This window comes from Cebidichthys violaceus, unplaced genomic scaffold (assembly GCF_023349555.1).
Source record: "Cebidichthys violaceus isolate CVI_PGR_0920_01 unplaced genomic scaffold, fCebVio1.0.p SCAF_8, whole genome shotgun sequence".
NCBI classification, from domain to species: Eukaryota; Metazoa; Chordata; class Actinopteri; order Perciformes; family Stichaeidae; genus Cebidichthys; species Cebidichthys violaceus.
The window spans coordinates 792,501-813,253 of NW_027176964.1; the positions used below are offsets into that span (position 1 = coordinate 792,501).

At 41.9% G+C, this 20,753-nt stretch overlaps 3 protein-coding genes across 4 annotated transcripts in view; 1 reads left to right on the top strand and 2 right to left on the bottom strand.

The window, feature by feature from the left end:
- cdk5 (cyclin dependent kinase 5) overlaps positions 1-3,226 on the bottom strand; it is a 6,223-nt gene extending 2,997 nt beyond the window's left edge. The window contains exons 1-7 of the mRNA XM_068701667.1: positions 3,042-3,226; positions 2,607-2,695; positions 2,447-2,514; positions 2,236-2,296; positions 2,093-2,149; positions 1,784-1,879; positions 1,604-1,678 (exon numbers count right to left, since the gene is read on the bottom strand). Coding sequence (XP_068557768.1) covers positions 1,604-1,678; positions 1,784-1,879; positions 2,093-2,149; positions 2,236-2,296; positions 2,447-2,514; positions 2,607-2,695; positions 3,042-3,078 — 483 coding nt within the window. The 5' untranslated portion in view covers positions 3,079-3,226. The remainder of the gene's footprint in view (positions 1-1,603; positions 1,679-1,783; positions 1,880-2,092; positions 2,150-2,235; positions 2,297-2,446; positions 2,515-2,606; positions 2,696-3,041) is intronic.
- A 2,627-nt stretch (positions 3,227-5,853) lies between these two features.
- On the bottom strand, positions 5,854-11,723 carry abcb8 (ATP-binding cassette, sub-family B (MDR/TAP), member 8). The gene is made up of 16 exons (XM_068701653.1): positions 11,525-11,723; positions 10,472-10,802; positions 10,188-10,343; positions 9,447-9,541; positions 9,181-9,286; positions 8,925-9,086; positions 8,298-8,383; positions 8,102-8,199; positions 7,895-8,000; positions 7,745-7,778; positions 7,495-7,631; positions 7,312-7,406; positions 7,092-7,225; positions 6,853-7,000; positions 6,519-6,769; positions 5,854-6,292 (listed from the first exon to the last, which is right to left on the bottom strand). Exons 1-16 carry the CDS (start codon positions 11,626-11,628, stop codon positions 6,209-6,211), a joined length of 2,127 nt encoding a protein of 708 aa, XP_068557754.1. The 5' UTR covers positions 11,629-11,723; the 3' UTR covers positions 5,854-6,208.
- Positions 11,724-11,950: 227 nt separating this feature from the next.
- On the top strand, positions 11,951-20,753 carry atg9b (autophagy related 9B). Of its 2 annotated transcripts, XM_068737979.1 has the most exons (14): positions 11,951-12,666; positions 12,817-12,860; positions 13,189-13,253; positions 13,885-14,055; positions 15,910-16,051; positions 16,211-16,959; positions 17,371-17,524; positions 17,793-17,972; positions 18,090-18,335; positions 18,569-18,807; positions 18,939-19,032; positions 19,255-19,339; positions 20,294-20,466; positions 20,669-20,753. In XM_068737979.1, exons 1-13 carry the CDS (start codon positions 12,558-12,560, stop codon positions 20,446-20,448), a joined length of 2,433 nt encoding a protein of 810 aa, XP_068594080.1. In that variant the 5' UTR covers positions 11,951-12,557; the 3' UTR covers positions 20,449-20,466; positions 20,669-20,753. The 2 variants fall into 2 exon arrangements, with proteins under 2 accessions (XP_068594080.1, XP_068594079.1); XM_068737978.1 differs by lacking the exon at positions 20,669-20,753 and having other exon boundaries at positions 20,294-20,606.

Sequence of the window (20,753 nt, forward strand, 5' to 3'; positions counted from 1 at the left end):
ATTCTGTTGCTAAAACTAGACGGTGTGCTCGTTTCAGCAATCTGGTTTCCGTCACCCCATCGAGACAATTTGAACAAACTGCTGCTTTGTCAGGTGTCAAGTGTTTTACAGACATTTTCCCCAAGTTATATGAAAATGTGTTTGGTGGAGTGCACCGACGGAGTGAAAATGAATAAAATAAAAAGGATAGAGAAGTTTTATTTCCCAGAGAGAGTGCGTGGGCTGACTGAGGTACCTGCGCTTCAGCTTGAAAAGTTTAAAAGTTCAACTCAGTACCGACGCCAATGATGCAACCATCTGCTACAGAACCACTACTAACTTTTTATGAGTCATTTTTACAGGAAAAAAATAAAGAGTAATATTTGTGGATCCTCCAAACCGGAAAAACACAGACGTGCTTTCAGCTGCAGAGTCATTTAAAAAAACACGTCACATATTGAGTCACGAGCATTGGGGCGGTGGTGATTCAAACTAAGAACAAATTATTTTTCATTCATCTAGGAAAATACTTAATGGAGTAGAACTTCAAAGTAATTATAGGGAACTGTGCTTATTTCCTTTCGATAAAACTGCATAAAAACACTTGCAATGCTGTACTGAATAATACCTTTGTAGAGAGGTTGTGTCTCCTAAGAATACCGTCATCTTCAGAGCTTCAGTCCCTGTATGTGATGCTTTAAGTACATCTACGCAGTGAGAAACAGCTGTAGGATTCATTCATTTCTTCTTGCTGAACCAGTGCTAAGAGTCTGAGAAATGAAATGACCTCACTTCAAATTCTCAATGCTTCAAACTGGGCTCCCCTCTAGCGTTTCTGTTTATTACATTTTCAGATCAGTAGTAGTCACCCTGGGTCAAGGGCCCCCTCATGGGACCGGCGCGCTGGGCCCTTTAGGTCAGCCAACCAAATCCACTCAGCCTACGTGAGGCTCGCCTGTCATTTCTCTGATAGCATCAGCAACAGCACAAAATGAAAAATAAAAACACACACACACACCACTTAATCCACATGCTGCAGTGGGTTTGACTCTCTCCCGTCATTAATTAGTGGCTTTAAACAAAGAGCATTTTAGAGACCACGTCGCTGCCCTTGTTGTGGCAGTTTGCTAGCTAGATGTGCCATATTTTAATGTTACTTTTTACAGTGGAATACGTGTGAGGTCATGTTTTCCAGCGCCGACACAAAGCCTGAAAGCTCTCAATCTATTGATGAGATTATTGATTGGAAACTAACTCTTTAGTGTTTCACTTTACTGTAGCATCTATATTGTAAGAACTGAGAGATACATAAGTTGGTATAAACAACTCTCCTATTGGCAAAACAGGAATTAGGATTATATTTATATGGAGACGCAATTAAATACTCTCATGTCTACATGCGTGTGGTTTTGTATAATAAAGATAAAAGATGACGGAATTAATGTTGCATCAGAAAATATTTTTTGCTACACAGACATGATGCAACTTCAGTCTCTGACTTGGTTTCTCTTTAGATATTGAATATTCCCCAAAAAAATGTATGCAATTTCACACAGGTTGCACATTTGAAAAGGTGGAAGAAGTCGGTTATTGGCATCTGCTGTGTTAATGAAGCACAACCTACCTCTGCTGAGTAACACCTCACAGGAATGCCAAAGGCACGAGCCAACCCGAAGTCAGCCAGCTTCAACTCCCCGTTCTATATAGAGACACACAAATGACCAGATATTCACATGTGATATGAACACAGACTGATGAACTACAGCGCATCTGATTTGGCTTTACATTAAACACAAACACTCACTCTGTTTATGAGCAGATTCTGCGGCTTCAGATCTCTATGAAGAACGTTTCGACTGTGACAGAAAGCGAGGCCTTTCAACAGCTGGTACATGAAGGACTGCATCAGAGAGAGAGAGAGAGAGAGAGAGAGAGAGAGAGAGAGAGAGAGAGAGAGAGAGCAGTTAATTCCACATTGCACACGATGTTAGTGACATACCGATGACAATCAGAGGGCCAAAGATGACGCTATCTACAAACCAAGCTGTATGCATTTTAAGCAGGCACATGCTGGCCTTGGTTAAACTCTCTCTGAGGACTATCTATCTCTCACCTTCACAGTTTCAGGATCTAGATCCCCATTGCAGCTGTCGAAATACTTCTTCAAATCCTGCAGTTGATAAGAGACACACGTTAGCCTTGGAAGGTGCACGTTTAACACATACTCGTTAACATGCATGGGATGACGTATCTCACCTGATCACAATATTCAAACACCAAGGTTAACTTCTTGTCACTGTGCAAAACATCATGTAGTCTGGAGGAGACAGAGCAGCTTTAAATTGATGGTTGTTGACATCAGGGTGAAATGCAAACTGCTCAGCATTTGAATTAATCTGACAAACAGTGAAACACTAACGTCACCGGTCACTCTCACATAACAACAAGTTATATTCAGCAGACTGACCTGACAATGTTTTTATGCTTTAGTTCCTTCAGAAGGCAGATTTCTCTCAGAGCAGAACTTGGCACCCCCTGGAGAAATGACACCCAGTGGGATTAGCACTAGCCTGCTAACAACTAAATGAATATTAAATTTTTTTTTTTTTCGGAAAACATGACGTTACCTCGTCATCGTCGTCCAACCGGACACGCTTCAAAGCCACAATTTCGTGGGTTTCTCTGTTTTTAGCCTTGAAAACTGTCCCGTACGTACCTACGAAGCAGATCAGTTGATGTATCGATGAATGGCATAGCAACGTCAAGCGGTGCTAATGCTAATTAGCCACCTAGCTAGCTAGGCTACATAGCTCGCGTGAATATCGTAAAAGGTGGCGGACAAAAACCCTCTGACATATCTCGTCTCTACCGCATAACGATAATAGTTTAAAGTAAAAACTGAACCCACGGCTTTGTATATGATTAACAACGGAATTATAGTTACCGTAGGCTCAAAGCTAGCAATCTAGCTAACGTTAGCTAGCACTGCAACTAACATGAATACTTGGTTAGCAAACCAGACTGGCTAATATTAACTTTATTAAAAAGCGTTCGCTACTTACCCTCCCCGATTTTTTCAAGCTTTTCGTATTTCTGCATGTTTGGCCAGTGAAGCCAGCTTTGGACAAGCTAGCAAACCAATGACTGATTAAATCCCCAGATTGGGGTTAATAATGTTATGATAGCTAGCGTTAGCTTCAAGCTATCTGCTATTTGCTGATCCTGGGTAGGTCTGCAGCCAAGCTTGTGTTGTTGGTCATCTAGAGGCCAAGAGATGAATTGCATCCCTCTCGATAACCAGACCAAAGGCTCCAAAACATTGCTGGAAGCAGCAACATCTTTGTGGCAGACTTTGGTAGTAAAAGGAAGGCAAGATGACCTTATATAGAGGGTTTACTAGTTCATAATTCATCATTTACAAGAACCAGAAACTAAAAAGGATTCAATTTGATCCACATACTGCAGGCAAAGATAACAGCTGTGTATACTTGAAATATGTGATACCTTAAATGTTAAATTGATCATTTGTAATCTAACCTCAAACTGTAAATGGATCCTAATAGGAAGCTGTCAGGCTAATACTTTGTTAGTATACTTTGAATTATTAATTACAGACTGTTGTCTGTTTTAATAATGTAAACACTATTTTAAAAGGGACACAAATCTTAGCTTTTCACTTGTTCCATTTAGCAAATGACACCATTATACAACGAATGAATGGTGATGGCTAATAATCAACAGCGAGTGAGATTTAGTGTGAGCACACATACTGTAGACACACAAGGGATGAAATAATGCAACACATCAAACAGGGACATTAAAGTCATAGTACGCTCAAAATATTCTGGGCATCAAACACTGTTGAAAGGTGGCTGTAAATGGTTTAGTTTGTTTGCTGCAGCTGTCATAAATATCATAAATGACAATATCCACAAAGCATATACTGCTTATTATCTAAGTTCAGTGTTTAGTTTCTTCAAACCTGTATTTATAACAAAACACAGACAATTTCTGTATTATGATCCATAAAAAAAGGACAAATGGAGTATACCCTCATAAAGTTTATTTTTTTCCTAGCACAATATAATTGATTCTTCTATACATGACAAGAGAAAACAGTATTATGAAAATCCAGTGGTGGGCCGTCAGGGCCAGCAAAGCCTTCTACTGTCTTCATCAGTTGCTCTGCTTCCAGTGCAGCTTGTTTTAAGTAGAGCTTTTATCCAATCAGATCTCACCTCTATTCTGTCTCTGCACAGACGAGTAAAGAATATCCCAGACTTTTCAGAACAATCTGTGGAAGAGAATGAATGTTTTCATCTGTTCTTCCAGGCTCAACGGTCAGTGACGGAGTGTTTAGGACTTCCAGCGAGCCAGAGAACTCACACTGCAGCCTTCAGCTCAGCCGGACCAAACACCTGTGAGTAGATCTGTGTGAGTGTTGGCAGACGTCAGGCTTCTAAGTTTATACTGCTTGGCTAGTTGCAAAACTGCATTTATAGTATTGAGCTCAAAGATGTGGATCCCCTACTTATTCCCCCTGGTCAGAAAAGCCCTGTTGATCACTGCTTTGTTATTCATGTAGGCATTGTTGCATTTTAATAAAGTGCAACCGATGCAATGTATGCTGGACTCCAAATCGAAGTCGAAGCTTAGTTGCAGCCGTTGTCTCTAGTTAGGCTTTGATAACTGGAGGCCAAAAATGATTTTCTAGCTTCAACCTGATATATTGATCTACCTCTTGTCTGTACTGTAACTTGTTGTAACAGCCCCGTCAATGCAAACCTCTCAGTGTGTGTGTGTGTGTGTGTGTGTGCTCTCAGATCTGAAGAATGACTTTATTTTTCGTTTTTAACATGAATGAATGCCTGAGAGGTTTGTATTTAAGAGTATATTGTTTGCATCTTGTAATAAATATTGATATGTTCTTGATCACTTTGTGTTCATGTCTATTTGCCTTTTCTGTTGAGAAGACTAGTAACGACTAGCAACTACCTGAATTAATCATGATTTGCAGTATTAATACGCGTTTATAAAGCATATATTAACATAGTCCCTAACATTAGTGCATATCTAAATCATTATATAATTAAACGCATGAATAATGTACATCTAAATAAGTTCTTAATCATTTACTAGCACTTTATAAAGGATGTTATTAATCATCTACAACTCCTTAATAATTGGTTTGTAATATATATAATACATAATTTACAAATGGGGAATCCATCATTTATAAAGTATGAAAACACAATCATGAAACTTATTAATCAAGAATAAAACATTTATAACTGTTGTTATGAATTGCATACTAATGAGTGTTATTGTAGGAACAATGCTTTATAAATGATGAATTAAGTGTTTACTCATACTTAACTAATGCTTCATAGTGTGTAGTTATTATAAAGTGTGACCAGATAAATATATTGGTTCAGGATGGCAGCAGAGTGGTCCAATGTGCTGCGTTCAGGTTTCAGGCTCCTCTGGAGGCATAGGTTTGAAACCCACTCCTGACAGCCAATGTTTTTAACTAATGTGGTAAATGACGAAACTGTGACGAATAGTCAGTCACAACCAGTGTACATTCAGCAATGTGTTTGCACAGAACCAACGCAAGATAAACTGTAAAAACTCTTTCAGAACGTTGACGTAAATTGGCATTACGTACATCGTGGATCCAGCGATCCGAGGACAAATGATGGTGGGACCTGATTTTAAAAGGGAGCACAGTTTGAAGACCACGACATCACCATCTTTGTAAAGTCAGGTCGGTCCAAAGTCACCTACCTTCACTCATCTCATCTGAGGATTAGTAGTCATGCACATATAGTTAGTATGTGTTTGTTTGTATGAAGATGTGGGTTCAAATCTCACTTCTGATTGCCAGTGATTTTTATTCAGTGCCGCTGTTTTTCTATAAACTGCCTCTGAACAGCAGATCAACCACTATACTAATTGATACACAATTTTATGTATAGGAAATCCCATTCAAGTGTAGATACTGTACAGTAGTGTAGTTTATAAATCATCACAGTATGATCCAGTTGGTCCACTTTTCCATACTTAAATTCAAGAGTTTGTCGTAAAACTAGACAGAGAGCTGGTAGATTTAAATGACATGTTTTACATAAACATAATCTATCTCTTTAGGCAAGCCTTTACTATGAATTTCATTTCAAATGAAATTCCATTCCTCAGTGTAGATCTACAGTAAACAATTTTGGTGTGTTCATTTCTGTCCCTCGGCTCTTTGCCTGCGAATCAGATCAGAGTAAATTCCTCCTTTGCTCAGCAGTTCCAAGTGAGTCCCAGCCTTAAAAGACAAGAGCGAGCTGTTAGAGATAATCAAAACGTATATATTACACACTCGGTACATTGAGATGGAAGCAACCAATATATACATATAAATGACTGAACATGGAATTGAGTGAATTCTCTCCAGTGCCTCTTTAAACTTACAAAGTACTCCAATAAATTAGCCGAGACATTTAATGGGAGATAAGAGCGCCTCCATTTCTCAGAATACTCTGCCAGCTCACCTCCACAATGCGGCCATTGCTCATGACACAGATGAGGTCAGCCCCCTGAATGGTGCTCAGCCGGTGAGCGATGATGAGCACCGTGCGCCCGCTTGTTGCTCTGTCTAGAGCCTCCTGCACCACCCGCTCTGATTCTGCGTCCAGAGCGCTGGTGGCTTCATCCAGCACCAGGATGCAGGGGTTCTTGATCAAGGCGCGGGCGATAGCGATGCGCTGCTTCTGGCCACCTGATAGCGTCGCACCTCGCTCACCTGGGGTTTAGAAAGCGAGAGCTTAGCATTTCAAATGGCACACGAATGTTAATTTTTGTAAATGCCTAAAAGAAAGCACGCACCAACCACAGTGTTATAGCCATCTGGGAAACCTGTGATGAAGCCGTGAGCGTTGGCTTGCTTGGCTGCGTTAATGACCTCAGCATCTGTGGCCTCGGGTTTCCCAAAGCGGATGTTGTCCATGATAGATGAGCCAAACAAAACGGGCTCCTGCAAAGATACAGGGTGGAAGATCGGACTGCTACGAATGTGTACATTTAATCGTTTTATTCATTCATCTGTTTTTAAAACAATCTTTTACCTGATTGATAAATCCAATGACTTGTCCCCTGAGCCAGGACAGATCAAGCGTTCGAATGTCGAGTCCGTCCAGCATGACGACGCCGCTGGTCGGGTCATAGAAACGCTCCAGCAGGGATGCCACAGTGGACTTTCCTACAATGTATGGGATTATTCATTTATAGGCTCACCGGTGTATTGTTTACGTTTCTCACATGTGCAATCATTAACTAAGACATCACCTCCTCCAGATTCTCCAACAATGGCAACAGTTTTACAAGTTGGCAGCGTTAAGTTGAACTTCTTCAGGATCTGTTGGCCAGGTCTTGTTGGATAGCTATAAATACACAACAACAAAAAGAAATAAAACTAGTAGTATCCTCTGATATATAATGCCTTAAACTGTCTTAAGATGAGGTTCCAACCTGAATGAAATGTTCATGAAATCCACTCTTCCTGTCAGAGAATCGTACGGGATGCGTCCTCCTCCAGACAGAGGAATAGTAGGCACCAAAGCTAGGTATTCAAAGACCCGGGCCCCAGAGCTTAATCCTCTCACCATCTGTCCAAAAAGTGAGAGATTTAGAGCTTGATTTCTGACTAAAGAATATTTCAGATGCTACATTTTCAGATAACGCATGCTCTATACATGAATATGATTTTTTTTTTACTCACCTGTCCAAAAAGGATAGAGATACTGGCCAATGACCTGAGCACAGAGAGAATACAGGAGTTTAACTCAAACATCAGCTAGATTCAAACTCATACGTTTAATTGTAAATGGTAATAAAGAGCAATCGTTGTGGAGGAAGTTGTGTGTTTTACCTCTGAACAGTCTGGGAGGCAACCAGGAAAGACATGAGGTCTCCAGGGGACATTTCATTGGTAGAAATTAAAGTCCCTCCAGCAAAAATAGTTCCTAGGACAATGCCTGTATTAACAGCACACAACCATTACTATACTTATTGTGAGATAGAGTACCAATCTGCTCAACATTGTGTTCATCCCTTAATGTAGTTATGAGACACTCACAGTTTAGGGCAATGTTTGACAGTCCTTGGAAAACTGCAATTCCAGAACCAAGATTTTCATTCAGGTCACATGATTTGTCAACTTCATATGAATATAACCTGGAGAAAAAAAAAGACATACACATATTATCTCAGACATACAGTACAGTATACTGTGTATTTACAAGTACTATACATCAAAATATACTCTCACTTACTGGAGCTCCCGCTCCTCCATCGCAAACGCTTTCACTGTCCGCACATTGCCGAGGGCCTCGTCTGCCACTCCTGTTGCTTTCGACACCTTAAATGAATCACAGACAAAGTTAAGGCGAGACACAGTCAGACAGCAAGTTAAACTTAGTTTCTAAATTACAAAATAATATCAATTTAACTGTGTCTCAGATTGTACAGGTAGTAAGTACAGACACTGTGTAATAACACACTTAAGCTACATGAAAGTAGTGCAAAGATTGATGCCGGTTTTCTTCCAGCATCCAGAAGGAAACATCTTTCTGTTACTTCTGACTATTGATTACTGTGAGTGTCAACACAATCAGAGTAGGAGTCAAGAAGAAGTTGTAAAGAAACTTGGCGTCTTAGTATTTGTGGGCAGAAGTGAGATCAGAACTAGTATGTATTAAGAGAGGAGGAGGAACAGTATGTCTGCCTCTTTCATAAAGAAGGTCTGTTCCGCTCGCTCATATCTACGTTTTTTTTTAAAGTTTTGTCTGTTCCGATATCACAGCCTCTTGTGACATGTCAATGACACTTAAACTGTGTACAAGACATCGCAGTCCTAACAAAGATTCAGAGCGAAATGATACCACGACAATATGTATCACCTGTTCTTGAGCCAAACGGGACAGTTTGCGGAGGAATGAGCCGATGAGAGCGCCTCCTCCCACCAGACAAGGGAGGACGACTACCGTCAAACCTGTAAGTTTAGGGGAGATGACATAGAGAGAGACCAAACATCCAAATGTCTGTGTAATACTCCGCAGACCCTGCAAATATGCAAAAAGACAAAACATAGGAATTACAAGACTAAAACCAAAGCATTTTACAATTATTTTAAAATACAAATATAGAGATGTATACCTGAGAGATGACCAGTTTAAAGGACGACTTGAACTCCTGAATGTCAGCAGTCAAACGATTCACCAGCTGCCCAGTTTTATTGGCATCAAAGAAAGCCACATCTTGCCTGAGACAGAAACACAAACAATGTTAACGAAGCTTGTTAGACTCTAAAAGGTGAGCTCAATAGTTGTCCACGAGCGTAAACTCGACAGCGTCCTGTCTGGCGACCATTGCTTTTTACTGTATCCATGCTTTCTTTTGCTCCAACATTGAGGAGCATGTACCTCAGCAAGGACGCGAAAAGAGTCTTCCTCATGTCGGCCGCCACTCTCTCCCCCACCCTTGACAGCAGGATGATGTAGCCACTCGTCAGCAGGCCCTGCACACAGGAGGTGAGCAGTGACAAGAGCGACACACCGTCTCCCAGAAAACAGACACTTACACGTTTTCATGCACATTGTTTTCAGAATGAAAGTGAGTGGAACAGAACTTGCTAGTGTCGAGTAATAAGCATCAGAAAAATGAACTCTCTAAAACAATGTGATCTGCAAGTGAAAAGGAAAGATACTGAATATAATGTAATCCAACACGACAACAAGCCAAGTTGAACAGCCCTTCTGTGACATAGTTTCAATAAAAAAATAGTATAACTAGCCCCATCAAAGTGGTAGTTATCTTGGAGCGGTTGCATTGGAATGCTTTATATTGTCCAGGTGTTGCTTTTATTGCATCCAACCCCTGGATTTCTTCTGTTAAACAGAGAAATAAATGTCCAGTTAGTATCCCCTATACTACAATTACACATTTTAAAAAAAGGTACAATTAAAACAAATATAACATCTAACTATTATACCAGAAGTATATCTCCAGGAAAACAATGGCAGAAAATAATGTACACTATTACTTTATCATTATTAAAAGACACTGCCGTGTGCTAGCGTTCTTAGTCCGTCATATACAAATTGTACTTTTTATCGAAGCACTGGCATAGTACTTGTGCACGGACAGCTTTCTTGTGTACTTACTTGGATACCATACAGTCCAAGTAATTTCAGCGCAGGGCCTCTTATCTCGTGGATGTAACTCCCAGTCTGGTCTCTCAGGTAACGCGCCACAACATTCACCAGATTCCCAAGCATCAAGGGGATTTGAATATTCAAGAGAGCCGCACCAAAAGCAAGCTGAAAAGAAAAACACTCAATTTGACTTAATCGGCATAAGTGACGTGTCACTATGTTAGGCATATGTTATATGGTATTTTATTCTAGAAACGCTGGCATTACATTTAAGAGAAGTGACTCCAGCTTACCACGACAGCACCCATGAGAGCAAACAGCTGAGGTTTGACAAATTCCCACAAGATATGCCATTTGAACTCAGGCACGGGGTTTTTGGCTGTGACGTCCACCAGGATGTTGTTATTCACATCTGCCTCGCAGTGAGCTACGCGGCAGAACAGTCGTGCAGAGACAGTGAGCACGGCCGGTGCCAGGATGAACTTCAGGGCCACTCCTGGGGGTCTGGATGTCCGGGGGGTGGACCGGCGGACAGCTCTCTGAGTGAGGCTCCAAATGCGGCCGACAGCATTTCCAGGCTGCTGTGAGGAGCTGTGTGCTGGAGCTCGTGGAGATGTGTACCACCTGGATATGAAAAAACTATATTAATGCAATTAGGCATTCAATAACCAAGTCATGAAAGTATTGCAACGCTAATGAAACAAAGACTAGAAGATTTGAAGGCTTTACGACTTTAGATCGGTTTGCAACTCGCAATTTTTGTCATTATCAATCAATCTGATGATTATGTTCTCAATTAATCGTTTCTCCATCTTTGGACATGGGAATTGCAACTCAGGCAACGAGAACAGATTACAGCGGTCAATAACTCTTCTTGGAAACAACTTCTTATCGGAGCGTTAAATGGTAATAATACTTTGTTTGTACGGCATTTTTTAAAACAGATGTTACAAAGTGTTAAAAACAGATAAATGAAGAAAAAGTATTAAAACAACATTTCATTAACAGTATAATAGTAAAAGGGAAAGTGATAAAAATAAGGTAATGTACACTCTGGACTTAAAGAAACATTATTTCAATTGAAATGATTTTTTGACAGCTGAAAAAAACAAATCATATATGAAGATAAAAGCTAAATAATTTCCTGATTCTGATAAACTCAAACACACACTTGCATCGCACTGTACTATCATTTACACCTGGACATTAGAGGAGACCAGCTGTGCATAACAACATGCTAGTCAGTGTACAGTCTGTGCTGTTGATGAACTAACATGGCTCATGTATAGCAGGTACAGGTCAGCTGTCATTAGCTGCACTAGTCACCGGTCACATAACAACCCTACCGTGAAAGTTTCCAAACGTCTGCTGTCTTATTGCATCGCTGGTGTAACGACAATGACCGCACCGGAGCAGTGATGCTCGCTCTACAGCAGAGTAGCTGAAACATGATTTTATATAGTTTATTTAAATGGTAACGAGCTCGTTAGGGTTCAATAGTCGTTAAGCTCTACAGTAATCCACAGGCACCATGCAGGCTGCCATGTTGACACTGACCCAGAGTGCATTTCTGCGGCTGTAGATGACTTCATTTTTATTGTAAATAATTGTTTGTGACAAAAGAGTGGTGCTTTTATTCACAACAGACGATAAAGTGACGAATTCTAAACCATTTGTGCGAAATTGTCATAAAGTGACGCGACAAAAAACAGACTTTTGGGGAGAAAACGTGAGAAAACTACAATTCATACCCGGAAATGACGGCGGTTAAAACAGAAGTGACGCCAAAAGACGTTTTGTTGACATTTGTTTGGCGAAAGACAAAAACAGTGGACGCACACACACACTGGATGGTGTATTTTGGGAAATCAACTAACGGACCTCGCGACAACCGGAAAACCAGCGTACAGTTAGTGATTTCAACATAGCCGCGTGCGTTAAAAACGAGCTCTGGTCAAGGTTTGGACTCAAAGAAAGAAGATCCAAACATCAGCAGACAGACGGACCAAGACAAAACAAACCATGAGTGGCTGAATCATTCACAGGCTAACCAGCCATCAGCTGAGTTAGGTTGTGATCTCTAAATACTGGAACTAACATCAAATAGTCAGTCTGCCGAAGATCCATGTACTTAATTCTTAGCTGCCACTCAGTATTTGTGTTCCTGTGGTAGTGTAAGTGCTACACGAGCGGTGACCGTCAAGCAAGTTAGCAAGCTAGCTGTAAGCTAACGTTATCCTTATTTCAACTGCTTGAGCTGTTGGAGGAGCTAATAGCTACAGAATGTAGCTTGGGCTACGAGACTGCATTCGTTTCATATACGGTGTTTACGACAAGTTGCTCGTCAGTTTAGGAGTGACCATAAGAATGTGAAGCGCAATGGCCAACTTTGAAGCTTACCAGGAGTACCAGAGAATTGAGGACTTTGAGGAGGACTCGCCACCAGGGGAGGAGGATTTACTGGTGCACGTGCCAGAAGGCCTAAAAGGTAAACATGTTATTACCACCTAAGTATGGATTATCTTTAAAAAAAGGACTGACAAACTGCACACTGGGGAGTTTGTACCTAATAAATGTCTTAGCTTACACAATAGCATGCAATAGGGTCAAAGTGATAATGCTTTCATTTATTTTGCAGACTCATGGCACCATATCAAGAACCTGGATAACTTCTTCAAAAGGATATCCTTTTAAATGATAGTATTGTTAAGTAGCAGATGTGTCAACGTTTACTGTCATTGCATATGATGCTGGCATCATGTCATGCTGACACGGACTCATTAAGATACTGGCCAGTAGTCATATTTAGAACCTGATGGGTTTGTTTACTTCGTGACTGCCGTGTGAGACATTTCTTGGGATTTGATTTTCCTAGAGTTTGATGATTGATATGTCTGTGATGTCTTATGTGTTATCCTGTAGATACTTTGTGCTTAATCAAGGTATTTTCAGTGACTGACCAAGTCTTTGTTTAAGCTTATTTCAGATTTTCCTTAACCAGCTTGTCCACATCTATCATTTCCATCAAAAGAATGGCTTCGCTTGTATGATGATATCAGAGTTCTTCGAACTTATGTAAGTACAAAAAAACACTGAGCTCAGATGCCTATAGTGATCTTCATCATGAGACACCGTGATGTGTTTGTAATTAAAAGCATACGGGTTGGGTTTGCAGTTCCAACAGGACCCTTGTTGTGAGTAAGACTCGGTCCTTGTTTATGTCACTGGTAGCAGTCCGTGTTGTTATTATGGCCGCTAAGTGTGCCTCAAGCTCCAGCAAGGAACAGGTTCAGGCAGATGATTTCAAAAGCAGCCGTACGTAGAAGCTCTTGTGAAATAACGTCCCCACACTAGACACTCTCTGTTATTGGGTCCTGGTCTGGTGTTCCTGTGATTCTGACCACAGTTGTTTTTTTATTTTGGGGCCCCGTAAATCATTAGCCTGAGAAAATCTGTCCGCATGCCTCCCAAAGATTTGTGTGCTTAATTCTTAACTACTACCCAGTATTTTTCATGTTCCCATGGTAGTGTAGGGTTACACAAGCAGAGTCGTTGCTCTTATTTCAACCGCACAAATCAAATATAGTCACTTATCTTAATACTGTATACCAACGTTAGTGTCTTTTTGTCATCGTTGGTACTTTGGGTATTCTTGTTTTGTTTTCTCATTAATTTCTTTTCTTTTTTTCTCATCTCATCCAAACAGTCAGTTATTGTTTGTTGTCACGTTCACAACGTTCCTTGTCAACTGTGTGGAGTACGATGTCCTGTTCGCCAATCGAGTGGTCAACCACACCGGGCCGGGCCAGAACCCCTTGGACAGGAACAAGGTCGCTCTTCCAGATGCCATCCTCCCCAGTGAGCAGTGCACTCAGAGGTAAATCCCGCTTCATACACGTTTACTGGGAGCTTTAGAGTGTGAAAGTGTATTTTTTTTTCCCTTTTTGGGGACAAAATGAGTAGAAACGTCAAGGTGAATTAAATGAAAAGGCCAAACAGTCACTTTCCAGGACGTGCCCGTCCTCTCGTTCCAGCCAGGTTGATTGGATGCTTTGTTCTCAGGCAGACATGGTCTTGGATATTATTAGAGTCCTCTCAGAGACGGGTCTTCAGAGGGGTTTCATTTGTGCGGCTTAATACAGTTGTAATCAGACTTTCAGACTTCATTTCTTATTGGATTGTGTCAGATGTGGCTTCAGACTGCAAGATCCAGTCACAGTCACATAGACGGACTATAGAGCAGTGGACTGTGTAGCTGTGCCCCGTGGGTTTCTAGATGTAATGGTAGGCAATGCCTCTTTAAGCTGTTATTAACCGTCAGCACTCTAAGCAATGGTCTGAGCAGAAACTGTCTTTTTTTTTTTTGAGTATCCATGGCCTGTTTTTATTCTTAAACCCAAAATAATCAACTTTTACACACATCAAAAAATATGACAATGTGGCCCAAATGTTACGTTTTTATATTAGACTTCTGCCAAATTTATCAAATTTCTTTTTTTGAAGAGGTGTTAACGCCAGCGCTAATAGCAGATTATAAGCTAGCATTGCGTTTTGTATTTGTTTAAAAGCGTCATGTTTAACCAGATCGAAGCACGAGTGACTTGTGTCTCTTTCTATGAAATGTGTTTCTTTCTCAGTTTTGTTGTTTGTGAACCTGAGATTAGTTTTGAGTTGCCACATTCCTGTAACCGATGGTTACTTAGAGGAGAGTATTTGTGTACTGTGTTCAGACTGGCTTTAGGGAACGGGACAATGTAATTGATAGCTTTGGGGAGGTATAACTGTCCAGCTGAGATACTGACGACTCAGCTGAGCCAGAAGGCTGACGACCACATGACACCTCGCTGGCTGAAAGGGACAGACCCCCCCCCGCCCCCCCCCCCCCCCCCCCCCAAATCTCAAATTTTTTTTTTCTCCTCCAAAATGTAGCCTTGCCTCTGCTTGTTATCTACAGCTTGTCTAATAGGCCTCTCTCATTAATTTGTTCCTTGATTATGACTGTGGCTCAGTAGTCATTGATATCACAGGCGGTGACGTACAGCCGCTTGAAGTTCTAATTTGGGAACAGCTTGTTCCACAGTGGAACCTCTCTGTCCTCCTCGTATCCTCAGAACTTCTCTAATTTCCATTTTATAGCCAGATGCTTGTCCCGAAAACATTCTCATATGTTGTTTATTGTATCTGAAAATTAACCGATATAAAATGACAAAGAAACAATGTAAAAGTGCATCAACAACTGCTTTAATATTAGCTAATGCCGGTATGGCTAACTAATTCCCAGTGTGACATGTAATACCTGGAAGAGTCCTTTATTTTAGAGAATGAATTAAGAGCACACATTTAACATTTTCTCAACTGTTTATCATGAAATAAGGTAAATACTGAATAAAGGGTCAATTTACAATATCGTAGGAGGAGAGGGGGTGTACTATGTGTGCCTCTGAGTACTGTAGATGCATCTGTAGATGCTATTCTGAATCCCAGATATCAAATTAGCCCCCCCCCTTAACCACTTTATCAAGACATTTATTGGCGTGCGATCTTTCCATCCCCTTCCAAATATCGTACGAGCATCGAGGCTCTTACTGTAAATGTCCTGACGAGGCTGTGAGTCACATTTACCTGTCTGAATATTTACGTAGTCACTCGTGTCTGAATGTCCAAAATCCATAACTCAACGAGATAAATAAAGACTGCCATATCTGAAAGGAGGCTTTTTGTTTCTATTCAGGATTCAAGAGAACAGTTGGATCATATTCCTTCTCATCATGGCAGCCATCTTCTGGATCTATCGACTTGTCAAAGTCTTTTGCAATGTTCTTAGCTACTGGGAGATCAGGCAGTTCTACATCAAAGCACTGAAGATCAGAATGGTAAGAGCCACACCTGGAGACCTTATTATCGCATTTAATCAATCTCTTGACAGATGTCTTATGCTTATGATTATAAAACCATGAAGACGTCCCAGTCGTCGTGCATCGTCTCTGTAGTATTCGTCGGCTTACTTTGTTCTTCCTGCCACTTTGTCCCAGGATGAATTATGCAACTTCACATGGCAGGAAGTCCAGGACCGGCTCATCAGCCTGCAGCGAGAGCAGCAAATGTGCATACACAAGAAAGAGCTGACTGAACTGGATATCTATCACCGCATCCTACGGTTCAAGAACTACATGGTGGCCATGATAAACAAATCGCTGCTGCCGGTGCAGCTGCAGCTCCCCCTGCTGGGCAACGTGGTGTTCCTCACCCAGGGCCTCAAGTACAACTTTGAGCTCATCCTCTTCTGGGGTCCCGGCTCTCTGTTTCAGAACAAGTGGAACCTGCACCCCAAGTACAAGCGGAATGGGAACCGCCTGGAGCTGGCGCAGCAGCTCAGTAGAGTCATCCTGCTGATGGGTTTGGCCAACTTGCTGCTGTGCCCCTTCATCCTGGTGTGGCAGGTGCTCTACGCTTTCTTCAGCTATACCGAGGTGATCCGCAGAGAACCTGGAAGCCTAGGGGCGCGGCGCTGGTCCCTGTTTGGCCGTTTATACCTGCGGCACTTCAACGAGCTGGACCACGAGCTGCATGGGCGTTTGGGCCGGGGCTACAAACCCACGTCCAAGTACATGAACTCCTTCACGTCGCCGGTGCTGACCGTGCTGGCTAAGAACTTTGCCTTCTTCTCGGGCTCAATCTTGGCCGTGCTGATTGCACTGACGGTGTATGACGAGGATGTTCTCACGGTGCAGCACATTCTGACCGCGATCACTGTGCTGGGAGTGGTCATCACTATCGCCAGGTGAGTTTCCAGAGCCGGGTTTCCATCATCGCTATCGTTGGCTTTCAAAATGAAGGAAGCTGTCTGTACTTTGTATTTCTCTTGCTGTTTATATCATGATATACAGACAACTGAGGACTATAATAGATTATGATTTTCACTTCATTCAATATCTTGATCTTGTTCATTCAGCTTGGAGCAATTTATTACTTTCAGTTGTATTTTTTTAAATTGTTGTTCAGAAGCTTTTTCCAAGTTGTGGGAGGAAGTTAATTGTAAAGGAAATTAACATTTAAAGTGGCTCCTTTGCCTCCTAATCAGTAACAGATTTTCAGTCAAAAATCAAACTGTACTGTACAAAACTATCCCGTTTTCCTGGTTCATAGTTGTACTGTTGAGGAATGTACATATTTTGTACCTGTCCCACACCAGGTCCTTCATCCCAGATGAGCATATGGTGTGGTGTCCAGAGCAGCTGCTGCAGTGTATGCTGGCACACATTCACTACATGCCAGACCACTGGAGGGGCAATGCTAACAAGAGCGAGACCCGTGACGAGGTGGCGCAGCTGTTCCAGTACAAGGCGGTGAGGGGCGGAGACACTCGGTGGATAGGAACACATTAGTCACAGTCTAAACTAAAGTTATGGTGGAGTTCTCGTTGTGATTGATGACGTTTTTAATGTGGCACCTGATCACTGAAGAGACGTCCGACTGGATTCAGTCTCGTTGTACAATCACTGGAGTTATTGTTTCATTTAAATACATTCATGTTCTACACATATTTGCCAATAAACATTGGAAAGGAATACATTCAAATTGGATTATATATGATCTGTGTTTTCTCCGAATCAGGTGTTCATTTTGGAGGAGTTGCTCAGTCCTATCGTCACGCCCTTCATTCTCATCTTCCACCTGAGGAACAAGTCTCTAGAGATCATTGACTTCTTCAGGAACTTCACTGTCGAAGTGGTCGGAGTCGGAGACATCTGTTCCTTTGCGCAGATGGACATCAGGCGCCATGGAAACCCAACAGTAAGATCCTCCATAGGATTCAAGCCAGTCGGGTTCATTAGAGTTTCTCAAACTGTAAATGTATGACTGCTGTGATGTTGTTGTTTGAACTGATATATCTGTATCATGTATTTGCAGTGGATGTCAGAGGGCCAGACGGAGGCCTCCATATACCAACAAGCCGAAAACGGCAAGACAGAGTTGTCACTTATGCATTTCACCATTAAGAACCCGCGCTGGCAGCCGCCTCAGGAGAGCTCGGTGTTCATCAGCCACCTGAAGGAGAAGGTGCAGCACGATGCGCAGGGCGGGCCCTCCACCCAGCTGCTGCTCTCCGAGGCTCCGCTCTGCACCTCACTGCAGTCCAACGAGCCCGGCACCGGGGTAAGAGCCCTCGAGCGCCACGCAAAGAGCATGTACCCCACATGAACATGTCATGTTAACCAAACAGCGCAAATGTTAACGATGAATATTCATCGCCACAGGATAATAAAATGACTCCAGAATAGATTTATCTGCATAAACAATTAGCTAGAGTCCTTTTGTTTTGTTTTTCTACTGCAATATAATCACGTTTACCTGGTGGCTCCGTATTGACCTTTTGTTGCTGTTTCCAGCCCGATAGTCTGTTGGCCAGTGTCCTGGCTCACCCCATCCTCACAGCGTCTGGACTACAAGGGCGAGACCATCGCTTCATCTCGCCGAGCACCGCTGCTTCTGCTGCTGCCAGCGTCCTGGCCTCTCTGTCCACCTCTCAGCTCCCGCACAGCGGCCGCGGCCGCTCGCACGGCCTCCTGCACTCATCCGTCCACCCCGAGAGCACCATGTACCGCAGCGACCGCACCGTCATCGACAGGTACTTCACACGCACGTTCCGTTTTCTGCGACAGTATTCTCGCACACTGTAGCCAGAAGCGGTGTTTGGTGAGGTCAGAACATAGATGCAAATGCCTGTGGTCAGCTGTGGTTAACATGTTTGTTTTTCAGTATGTCTATCAGTGACTCTCGCCTCCGGAGCAATACGCTGCAGACAGAGTTTGCCTCAGCAGAGATGAGTCTCCACGCCATCTACATGCATGAGGTAAATTCCTGCCTCCAGGGGTCCAACAGTTGACATTAATATATTCATCTTCCTTTTCTCTGTTGTGTGCCTGAACTGTTGATCAGAGACAAAGGTTTTCAATGGTGACCAGGTTTTCTGGTGAAAGAAAAGAGTTTTCGGGAGGAGAAACACTTTTCAGTGTCCCTTGTAAGCCACTAGTCTGCTGTTCTGCTGTACATTGACAAGCGGTTGTCTGTCCAGCTCCACCTGCAGACCTCCCACCCACAGAGAACTTCGGGGCAGTGGCAGAACCCAGTGCCAATGAGAGATATGCACACAAATGCTAGTAAGTGAAACTCTTGTTTTTGAACAACCTTGCAAAACGGAACTACAGCTGAAAAGCAAGTGACAAGTTAATAGCAGTTCTGTTCAAGTTTGAGTAAGATTTCAGACCCGCATTCATAATTCTTTTGGATATTAACATTGAATCTAATGACTCTTGAGTAATGGGGAAAAAGATTGCTTGTAGTGCTGAAATCACGGTCATGACCCGAGTCTGCAGCACTTAATTACACACTCCATTCAGAACAACAGCCACAAGTCGAGCAGAGCCACAAAGGACTTCAGAATAAATTACAATAGCTTCTAGGAGCAAATATGTCTGCTCTAATATTCATCAAACTTAAGTCATATTTCATGGTAATGTACAGAAACCAAAGCCGCACCGACAACAGTAACATAACTGCAAATATAAAGCTGATTGCGACTTATTACAAGTTTGAAGTTGATTATTCCAACTCTAGTTAAATGAATGGAGACCAATGGCTGCGAGGTGAAAAAATGTTTTAGAAGAAGTAAAGTATATACAATGATTTGTAGCGCTAGTAAATTGGCTAAAACATGCTAAATCCTTCTATTTCATTAGGCAAGGCAAGGCAAGGCAAGTTTATTTGTATAGCACATTTCAACAACAAGGCAATTCAAAGTGCTTCACATAAAACAATTAAAAGCATCAAAACATAATGCAAAAGAAAAGGAGATTTAAAAACAATTAAGAACATTAAAAACAGTCATTAAAACGCTAAAAACAGTGCAGTGCAGTTTAAGAAATAAAATACAGTAGTAGTAAAATGCAGAAATTGATTAAAATCCTTGAATGTGGTTCAATCAAAGGCAGCAGCAAACAGAAAATTATTAGGATTAGATTGAAATGTTTAAATAATTTCCCCCTCTATGATTTTCCGTGTTAACTCCACTATGCCGAAGAAAGACTCTGACCATGCATCGACACTCTCGTCAGGTTTCCAGGCTAACAGCGTCCTTGGCTCCAGCATGTCCATGCCCACCCCGGCCCACCTCGGTGGCTGGCAAGAGGAGGAGGAAGAGGAGAATGAAGATGATCAGGAGATTAATAATGGATCTACTCCAAAACAGGCCGCGGGGAGTAGTTGTTGAAGTGCCTTATGTCATAAGGTATATGCTCTCTTTTAATCTCTGTAATATGACACATGTCTACGATCTATGCTTTGTGGTTCTGTTTCCTGTGTGTTGGTCGAACCTAACAACAACAACTACAAAATGGCCTTTTATCCTACAAGGGATACATCGCCATGATAATTTCTCTCTCTCTCTCTCCCTCTCTCTCTCTTTTACTTTTTTTTTTTTTTTTAATAAGTGTTTACATCTTATTTTCTTCTATGAACATTGTGGCCTTAGATGATCTTCATGGAGAATTTAGCATGGACCTTTTTAAAGCATTA

What these genes read in the sequence shown, in the direction of transcription:
- abcb8 (XM_068701653.1), bottom strand. Translation starts at nt 11,628, where the DNA reads ATGTTTCAGCTACTCTGCTGTAGAGCGAGCATCACTGCTCCGGTGCGG. An exon ending in CTCTCATGGGTGCTGTCGTG is followed by an intron (nt 10,344 to 10,471) that starts GTAAGCTGGAGT and finishes TTTTCTTTTCAG; the next exon opens with CTTGCTTTTGGTGCGGCTCT. An exon ending in ATGGAGGAGCGGGAGCTCCA is followed by an intron (nt 8,200 to 8,297) that starts GTAAGTGAGAGT and finishes TTTTTTCTCCAG; the next exon opens with GTTATATTCATATGAAGTTG.
- atg9b (XM_068737979.1), top strand. Translation starts at nt 12,558, where the DNA reads ATGGCCAACTTTGAAGCTTACCAGGAGTACCAGAGAATTGAGGACTTT. An exon ending in CGTGCCAGAAGGCCTAAAAG is followed by an intron (nt 12,667 to 12,816) that starts GTAAACATGTTA and finishes TTTATTTTGCAG; the next exon opens with ACTCATGGCACCATATCAAG. An exon ending in TCAGAGTTCTTCGAACTTAT is followed by an intron (nt 13,254 to 13,884) that starts GTAAGTACAAAA and finishes TCATCCAAACAG; the next exon opens with TCAGTTATTGTTTGTTGTCA.